General features: G+C 32.8%; 1 protein-coding gene across 1 annotated transcript; it reads right to left on the reverse strand.

Annotated features, from left to right (window-relative positions):
* Nucleotides 1-1,306: 1,306 nt before the first annotated feature.
* On the reverse strand, nucleotides 1,307-4,248 carry LOC139893095 (uncharacterized). Its single transcript, XM_071876232.1, has 8 exons — nucleotides 4,094-4,248; nucleotides 3,883-3,971; nucleotides 3,102-3,165; nucleotides 2,702-2,779; nucleotides 2,511-2,587; nucleotides 2,332-2,398; nucleotides 2,129-2,236; nucleotides 1,307-1,634 (listed from the first exon to the last, which is right to left on the reverse strand). The coding sequence occupies exons 1-8, from the start codon at nucleotides 4,163-4,165 to the stop codon at nucleotides 1,605-1,607; spliced, it is 585 nt and encodes a 194-aa protein (XP_071732333.1). The 5' UTR covers nucleotides 4,166-4,248; the 3' UTR covers nucleotides 1,307-1,604.
* Nucleotides 4,249-10,035: the final 5,787 nt, after the last annotated feature.

The following is a 10,035-nucleotide window of genomic DNA, read 5'->3' on the forward strand; positions in this document are numbered from 1 at the left end:
CATAAAAAGTATACAACTGCAAGAACTTTAAAATGATGGGGCTTTCACATATGTAGTTGAGCCAATCACATATGAACGTTGATATACTTTAAGAATGAATATAAAATAGTTCGAGGAACCCTCTAAATTACCTTTAAAATCACGTATAAAGTTTTTTCATTCACATGTGCACATTTGTGTGTGGACATGTGAACATATGAACATTTTATATAATTCATGATTTTACAGGCAACTTGTGATTTTGAACTTTGTTGATTAAAACTGGGATGGCTAGCTCTAATTCGCTGTGTTATCACTTAAGTCGTTGATATAGCAGCAAACAATTTAGTTAACAGGTTTTATCAAGTCTGTGTCAGTTAGCTTTGTTACTTAAATTCAGTTGCAAACAGTAAAACACCTATGCTGTATATAACTATAGTGCTTAATTATTAGATTGTGTTTGGTTTAGGTTGAAGCTGAAAACAATTCTGCCTTCCATCAACTCCATCTATTTGGAACAAAAAACATTTGCCTAGAACGTCACTGCTCGAATAACATATTAAATGTTTATTTGCGTACTTATATTTATTATGCGCGTATGTCCATTTTATTACATATTGACCTCATATCCTTTTGGAGTCGGTCCTTCTGAAATCAGTCTTTCTATGCCCTCGCGTAGAGGGGGAATAACTTTCCGAGTTCCTTTATTTTAAGGAATAATTTATAATTATGTACATCTCACCTCTCCGTAACTCTTTCATATTAATGAGATTTGGATATTGTTGTATGCCGCACAAGTATACCTGGGAGTTTCAGCCAATTAAAAATGGTTTCATAAAATTAAATTGGGTGATAATATATTCACTTACGTTTTTGATAGATCCACTTTTATTGTCATTAGCCGTTTATACAATATAAGTTATCAACGCATAAATATAAGTGGATTTATTAAGTATAAATATCACTTCCCAATTGAATTTGAAAAAGTCAACATCTACTGCTAAAATGGTACGGGAGATGTTTTGATCAGTTAGTTTTCAGCGAGTGGTTAATTTAGAATTGCGGTATTATTCCCATTGGCCTGGATTTATGAATCTAGAGTCCGGACCATGTGTCCATATAAACATTAGAGTAAGGCAAAGTATCAGGCTAAGTTACTACATCCATGACTAAAAAAATTTGGTTTGAACATTCTTTGTTTATCCAACTTATAATTATGTATACACATAATTATAGTCTATTTGATCCAGTTATAATGATGATGTATATATATTTCGTTATTTTACATATCAGTTGCCAGTTAAAGTTAGTCTTATCAATTCTAGCATAACGTCATTTAACAAACTTTTGATTACCGTGGACATGTAGACAATAACAGATTAACAGGTTAACTCTTTGGTCATTGCCATTGACATTGAATATAAAGAGTACTAAAACAGTAAAACACCTTACTCGCAAATTGTAAGTAATACACGCAAATTTAAGCTATTATGATCACTCTTGGATTCAATAGAAGTTATACCTATTGCTGCAACAAACTTTAGATCAATTCAGACGCGTTCTTCATGTAAGACATAACCTTCAGCAACTGTCGAACTCCGAAGCCAGATTATACTCGACAAAAATCATCCTAATCTTGCTTCTCTTCGCAATACCTATATCAAAATCAGGGTGTTTATTACAAGATCAGTTCCTATCCATTTGATTTAGTTCCTATTACCAAGTATTAAACTTGACCCATTTCTCGTTAGAGATAAACATCACCCATTCTGACCGATCTATTACAAAATCGGTCGAAACTCTAATTAATGGTATACCTTACGAAAATAAAACACAATTATTGGGACAATCTTTCAATTCCAAAATCTATAAGCCACAATTATCTAACATTGGAATCACAATGTCCCGTTCTCTGTGAAGTGTTTAAAGTAACTTTTGACGAAGTTGTTGACTTTTTGACCTAACATATTTTTCAATCTCACATACTGAGGGTTTTCTTTACTAAGCTCAAGTAAAAAGTAAAATAGATATAATCTGGAAATAACTTAGCCACATCAAATCAAAGTGACAGTATTTGCCAACGTAAAGAGCATTTCACCCAAAAACAAAATATATGAGTAATACCATTGGCAAATATAATATATCCTACCTCCTCAGCGAACTTAATCAATATAGTTGTCCGAGGTCTTTGTTGACCATCCACCGGTACGAAATGCGCAGTCACAACAGCCGGGAATCCAGCATTGTCTAATACACCCTTTAAAGAGGGAAGAAAACGAACTTCAGAATATTTTATACATAAAAAAGTGAAAATATGTGCATTTACAAACAATATAAGTATAAAACACATACCCTTACTACCCCAGCAACAAAAGCACCACAGTTGAACGACCCCATATCTTTTGGTACTGAAATAAATCTATAATTGACACACACAAAAAAAAAAAAAATGGTGTATAAATACTGACTAGTGAGATTATATGAGATACTGAACGAAATGAGCGTAGAAACCATTTGGAAAACAGACGTACCTATTGACTAAGAGCTCCTTTTCACTAATCATATATTCGTCTTCATGTTCAGTACCTTTTTCAAGCGAGTCAGCCACCTGGAGTATTATGTTAATAATACATTTGTATCACATAGAGGCATATTTAAAGAAAATGAACACAAATTTTAAAACTTTATCAGATCACTGCTTCAAAATGAAAATAGTACAAACCTTTCCAAAAAGCACCTTCCACACTGTACTATGTACAAAAGATAAAATGCCCAACAATCGAGTCTCTCTTCTGTTACCCTGAAACGATACATAGAAAGAGTTACTGCATTGGGTAACAACAGATAGGCATAACTCGATAAATAATCTGACTCACATAGAGAAATATATACACACAAACACGAATATTAGATGTCTAAAATTGGCCTAACTAAGTCGGTTGGGTGGTTGTTAAACCAGATCATTATTATATCATGTCGAGTCAGATTGGTTGACTCACTAACACTTTTTTGCGTACTTCTATATTGATTTTATAAAAACACTGCATGTGCTACTCTCCCTAAAACTGAGTATAAGTTTACTCAACCGACAAACAATTAAGAAGATGGATAATGTGTTATACCTTCTCCCGGTGGCAAAGTAATTCCAAAACTCGTACTCCAACAGCATAGCCAGCATCCTCCAATCTGATCCATAACACATGATTGTATATTTATATTTCATCCAACACATGTATCGTATACATATTCCAAGTATAAGATATTCAACACTTTTTCATTCATAGTTAACATTCATAAATCATTTTATTTAAACAGCTGATCAACCAAAAGGTTGTGGGTTCATGTGAGTCTCTTTCGTCAAAGAAATCATAGATCATTGTCTGAATACACCGATAACCATCTTATATTATTCGTTAAGAATTTACTAACAGCACTTTTCAATGAGCAAATATCAAAAAATGTATTTGGTAAGAATGTAAAATAAATGTAAAAACATCCTAATTGAGAAAACCAAACATTATCTTGAACAAAAAAAGGATTATAAGTTCAATTACAATTAAAAATATGCAAAAGTAACAAGAAAATGTAATAAAAATTTCAAGATTTCTAATGGAACAAATTAATCAAACATGAAATCTGAAAAGGACAGATTTTTTTTAATATTTGCTGTACCTGAATTGAACTTATTATCTTTTTATAAGGATCAACTTCGGTTCCCTCAAATTTATATCATATTATCCTTTTTCATTAAGTAGCACTGATCAAAATTTATAAACATGTACATAAATATCAAACGTTGACTCGTATCATCAAGAACTAAGCACAATTGCCAAGGTAGCAAATTATAAATCCTAATCTAACAAATCAATTTCTGGAAAGAAAAAAAAAAAAAAAAAAAGTTACCTCCGTTCAAGTTCACCAATGTTATCAACTTGAGTCTGATTGTACTGAACAAGCTCTGAAAATAAGTAAGCGAATCCGCTTAAACTCACCTGCAAACATTTTTTATCATCTGATTTATTAAATTGGTTGAAATTGGAATTAGGGATCTTAGGTTAAAAAAAGGGGGGAAATTGGGTGGATGTACGGAATGGATCAAATGCGAATTAATTACCTCTTGTCTGCCTTTACTGAGAGGTTTATCGACGACATTAGTGTATTGTTTCATCTTCCCTGCTCCGATCATCTTGTATCCGATCCGTAATTTGTCTCTTCAAGTCCACACCCTACTTCATTCAATCACTAGTTTTTATATCAATGAAAATTAAATAATAAAAATGTAAAGGGGTATTTTGGTAAAGGTGCTTAAGGGCTAAGAGTCGAGCTTTTAAGTACTCCTTATGTTCAAGTGTTGAATGTAAGCTTGCGTGAATGACTATCGAGTTGCTCAATAAAGTAAATCATTCGGGTTTAATCCTTGGCTCTGCCAAAATGTTTAAAAAAGGGAATGTGATAAGAGTGTGTGCATAATGCGCAATTCATCTGGTACCTGGTCTCGTGCTCGGGGGGCTTGATTACCCGAGGTTTTAACTTCTATGGGGAAGCCAATGTGCTAGTTCATAGGAGGTTTTCCTTGTTTACAAAAAAAAAAAAAAAAAGATAACTTTTCAAAGTCTTTCTTTATTCGTTCTATATAATATTTAATGGAAATGGAAATTATATGAATGAATTGAATTTTAAATGTATTTTTCATTTATATAATTTTCATCAAATATAATATAACACAAATAAAAATATTTACGGTCAAAATTAATCAAGAAAGACATTTTAAAATCAACAATGGACACTTAAGATGAGACGAAAGGAGTATATGTTTGTGGGTTGGAATATTTTTCGAACTATTTTCTTGTGCATTCTGATAATTGAAACCCTGTACACTTATAATGGTTTAAATTTTGAATTTAAGGATGCGTTTGTTTAACTCTTAATTTGATGCTTAAACGTTGAATGCTGATTCATTAAGTATTCAGCGTGTGTGTTTTTAACCTCTGAATGACAGATGGTTCGAATGATTTAGCATTAAGCGTTGAACCTTTCAGAGCTGGATCTATTACTTAACCATTAAGCACCTAAATTTTATGTAACATGCTTAAATTAATGTAAAAGGTTATTAAGGATAAAATCATTTACATTATATGTTTAAAATTATTAGCAAACAAGTTATTTTAATTCAAAAGCAACTTCATTCATAAGCTTTCAATTATTCAGATTATGAATTATTCTGTGCTAAATCATTCAGTTTTATCAAACGCAACCTAAATTGGTGTTGACTTTGTAAAAGGCTCCGTATCCACAGTTTTGTGGAGAAAGAAATGAAAAGGAAGCCTGAAAAGAAAATAATTGAAAAGAAATAAAATCATTTCATCATAAATTGAGAGTTAGAAGAGAAAATTAGTACAAATTCCCCATCATCTTTTTTTGCTTTATTTCGAAATAAAAAATTGAGAAAATCATTTCATTTAAGTCCCTAATCGCGTCATCGAACATGGGATCAAAGCTTTCATTACTTTTTGTTGCTTTTAAAATGAGTAATGAACGACCTGATTTTGTGACTGTGCATGAGCGTTCCCACGTACTTTTGTGATCGTATCGATTAAAGCATTGTTAACTTGTCGATAAAAACCGCAATGAATAGCACATTGATCTTATATTCAATTTTAATCGTGTCGTTATCTTCAAACCAACCACAAATGAATTTATTATCTGAAAACCTAAGTGAGGTGGTCAAATTTGTTGCTGACGGAATGCCTAACATCAAGGTGACAGGTATCCGCTGTAACATAACATTGGATAAAACCTGAATTTTTAAAATTAGTCAATACTAACAAATAGCTTGCCCGAACAAAGTCGTACGATTGTTTTGTCATATAAGGATTCTCCAAAAATTTTACAACACACCAAAACGATGCTCAATCCAAGGGTACACACGTAATCTCCCGAATTCAGTAATGACAAGAGCTTTTCTTTGATGCAATGTTTACATGTTTTTATTTTTATACATGATACGGAGTATTGTTTTGTATTTTTTTTATTTATTTATTAATATTTTTAATATTATTATAACTAATTACTATTACTAATTACCATTACCTTTTTTTTTTACTTACTATTACTATATTTACTATATTATATTTGAGAAAATAGGATGACTTTAATAACAGTAACAGTGAGATCTAACTTTTTCGAATTTAAGAGTATGGGTAAGTTTAAATTTTGAAAGAGATATGAAATGTGGAGAAAGTGGTGTGTATTCATAATGAGAGGTGATCCTCAAACATCAATTTTTGATCAAATTACACTTTTGTCTAATCAATTTACAGTTATACCTCTAGATTAATTTAAAGAGTTGAACTTATATTATTATTGTAAATATAATTAAGGTTATAATATGTAATTATGTATACATGGATCAAAAGGTTGTGTGTGAGGATCATCTCTCATTCATAATACCCTTAACATGTTACTAAAATAATTAATGACGTTTTTTGAACATGGGCTTAAATGATATACTTAAGCTTTTAAAACATGCAATAAATAGTCGTAATTAGTTTTTTTATCTCAGGAAAAAAAATAATAACATTAAACTGATATGAAAATCAACAAGTACATCTGATACAGAGCAGTACACAACAAGGTTAAGATATGCCAACTATTGCCTTTAAAAAGAAACATATGACACAAGCAACGTACACTAAGAAAACAGACTCACTAATAGAGTGAAAACGCACTTTTGACAAGGAAAAAAAATATGCCAAAACACGTCAACAAAGGAATCCTAAATATCATATGCACCAAAAAAGAAAAATAACACGCGTCGACGATCGGAAGAACGCGGATCGCTAGTGCAACTAGACTAATATTGCTCGGTTTATACATGAATATCTCGCAATATCGTGTTCCGTTTTGTTGGTTTTATGATAAAGAGTGAAGATTTTACGATGATTTTAGTTGAAGATAGCGCCTTTTATGTCAAGGTGGTGTTTTGGTTGAGTGATGATAATTTTTGATGATTTTAGAGTGTTTCGGGGCCAAAGTATCGAGTATAAATTTCCAGGTTCGAACCCGAGTTAACGCCAATTTTTTAAGTGATTTTTCGAGTTGCAAACGGAGTTTCAGGTCTCGCGATCGCGAGGATATGGTTACCAGTCGCGGGAATGGAGCCGGGGTCATGTTCGCCAACTGAGAAAACGAAAAGCGACCGCGAAACCCCCATCTGGAAGGCTCGCGATCGCGAGACCCTCAAGCCATTTTGGGTCGCGATGGCGAGAGTAACATCGACATAATCAGCTATTTAAATTCGCATACGAGCAATTTTTAGGGTATGTACGATTTTGGACGAATTTTGGCCGTTTGGGAGCTCTACTAGGGCGATTTTAGTGATTCAAAAGCCAAAGTTCATCAATTCTAAAGGAGTTATCATCTAGGATCAAGGATTGGTCATTTAAACATCATTGGTACTTTATTTTTCATTAGTTTTTGTGAGATTACTATGAATTATATTGTGTTTATGAGTTTGTTTGTTTTTTCCATGAACATGATTAGCTAAATCTCTTAGTGTTCATATTATTGTAAGACTTTTGATAATGAATTGCTCTATATTTTGATGCTATTCAAGCTATATTGTTTGACTGAATTTGTTCTTTGTAACGACCCGACTTTTTCGACTTATATTTTTGTGCTCTATACTTTCACGAATCTGCGTATATGTGCGTACTGAGCTAGTTTATGCTCTGGGATCTTTATTCATGATAATTACTTTTGTTAATACCCTACAGCGTGCTATTAAGTGCTTAATCAATTAACTTGATCCCCGAATGCTTTTATGACCGTTAGTGTCACTTGACGTTTAGAACGAGCTATGTACTTTGGTACACGTTTAACTTTTGTCGTAATTGGAATATTATGACTACGTAATACTAATTGTTATTTTCTAATGACAATTACTTGGCTTATTGGTTGCTTAATTACGCTTAGTAATTTACTAATGCACACTAGTTAGTCTTAATGGACTTTCTACCTTATTGGACTTAAGCCCACCCTACTCTAGCTATTGGACTTTTAAGTTAGCCCAACTTTAATGGAATTATGATCCATTAATATGTAGGATAAAAACCCATTAAGATGAGCCAACATACTAGTATTTTTATTAACCATTACTAAACATGTTGCATGAGATCCCAACAATAAGCACCATCTTTAGACCACCACCATGCAAAAAGCAAAAGTTATCTCCCTTTTTGTCCCCCATTACCCACGGCCTAACCACCTCCATTACCACTATAAATAGCACACTTCATTCTTTATTTCAAACTTGATTTCATTCTCATTTTACACACACTTGCTCTCTAATTTTCTCTCTAGTCTTTCTCACACTAAAAATTGTAAGTTTTAAAATTTTCTTCTTCTTCTTCTTCTTCTTCTTCTTCTTCTTCTTCTTCTTCTTCTCCTTCTTCTTCTTCTTCTTCTCTTCATCATCACGACATCATCATCATCTTAAGATCAAGCTTTTTAGCTTTTTGATCTTGTTATATCTTGTAGATTCAAACTTTGATTTGAATCCTTCAAGAACATAAAAGATTCAAGCTTTCTAGCTTTGTATCTTCATTACTTTTGTTAGATCTAAGTTTTCTAGCTTATGATCTCTTTATTTTGTTAAAAAGATCAAAACTTGTGTTTATGATCTTCATGAAACTTGATGATCTAGCCTTTTTCTCTAAAGATCTTCAAGAACATAAAAGATTCAAGCTTTCTAGCTTTGGATCTTCATTACTTTGATGGATCTAAGCTTTATAGCTTAAGATCACTTTGTTTTTGCTAAAAGATCAAAACTTGTGTTTATGGTCTTCATGAAACTTGAAGATCTAGCTTGTTGCTTTAAAGATCTTCAAGAACATAAAAGATTCAAACTTTCTAGCTTTGAAATCTCATGATTATTTGTTAAGGGATCCAAGCTTTCTAGCTTAGAGTTTCATTACTTTGATTGATCAAATTTATGTAACTTAAGATCTTGCTTGTTTGATTGAACCAAAGTTTGTAGCTTTAATCTTGAATAGAACTTGTATTTGTGTTAAGACTAAGAACATGATGTAACCTTGGTTCATCATCCTTCCAAAACTCTTAAGTGAGTTGTATTACTCCTTAGTCTTGACATGGTGTGTTGATGGTTGAAACTTGGTCAAAGTGATGCCAAAACATCAAAGAGTTGTACACTTGAAGCTTACACGCATCAAGGATGAGAACCGTGATGAGCATCAAGCACCAAGAAACCCACCGGAGCACTTGTTTACTATTTTTCGGTGTCTGATCAGACAACTGGGACTTCTGGAAAGTTGATTTTTAGATAGTTCGGTTCGAGTAGATGACTTTTTGTTTAAGACTCTCCTAAATCCGATATACGGTTTAGGATTTATAGCCTTCTGAAAATCACTACGCCTTTGTAACGACGTGCTAAAAATTCTGACCTACTCGCGCTTGAACCGTCGCCACAGTCAAACGACATTGAGTTAGGATCTGAAAATTGGACAGCAGTACGAGGACTCACATACGGAGCCTTGACCACTGACCACGCGTCTTTTCAGTTTGTATAGAGGTCGTAGCAGCTGTCCGAAATTAACCTTTTGTTTCGATCTCTATTCTTGATGAAAACTTACTTTATCTTTTACGAATGATGATGATGATGATGATGATGATGATGATGATACTTAAGACTTAATTTGTTCACTTTTAAACTTTTGGGGACGATATACTGACTCAATAACCTTTGACTTAGGTTGAGGACCTTTCGGACCGACTTACTACTTGCATACTATTCATATCGACTTTTACCCCATTTATCACTGTGAGTTATAGCTCCCTTTCTACTTTACTATTTTTGGGACTGAGAATACATGCGCTTTTTATGTTTTACTTACTTGACACGAGTACTTAAACTTTATATATGTGTGAGTTATATAAAGGCATAAACTTTTCCCTTATTGGTTTTTGAACTGATAGACGCGAATCTTAGATATGGATCCATAGGGTTTGACATCCCCACTCGGGCTAGTCGCGCTAGCA

The sequence above is a fragment of the Rutidosis leptorrhynchoides genome, chromosome 2 (assembly GCF_046630445.1).
Source record: "Rutidosis leptorrhynchoides isolate AG116_Rl617_1_P2 chromosome 2, CSIRO_AGI_Rlap_v1, whole genome shotgun sequence".
In the NCBI taxonomy this organism is placed as follows: Eukaryota; Viridiplantae; Streptophyta; class Magnoliopsida; order Asterales; family Asteraceae; genus Rutidosis; species Rutidosis leptorrhynchoides.

Bases quoted from the DNA above. Each gene is read 5' to 3' on its own strand.
- LOC139893095 (XM_071876232.1), bottom strand. From the start codon at position 4,165: ATGATCGGAGCAGGGAAGATGAAACAATACACTAATGTCGTCGATAAA. The intron at 3,972-4,093 runs GTAATTAATTCG...AAATGTTTGCAG, and splicing joins TCAGTAAAGGCAGACAAGAG to GTGAGTTTAAGCGGATTCGC. The intron at 1,635-2,128 runs GTAGGATATATT...ATTTTGATATAG, and splicing joins TGATTAAGTTCGCTGAGGAG to GTATTGCGAAGAGAAGCAAG.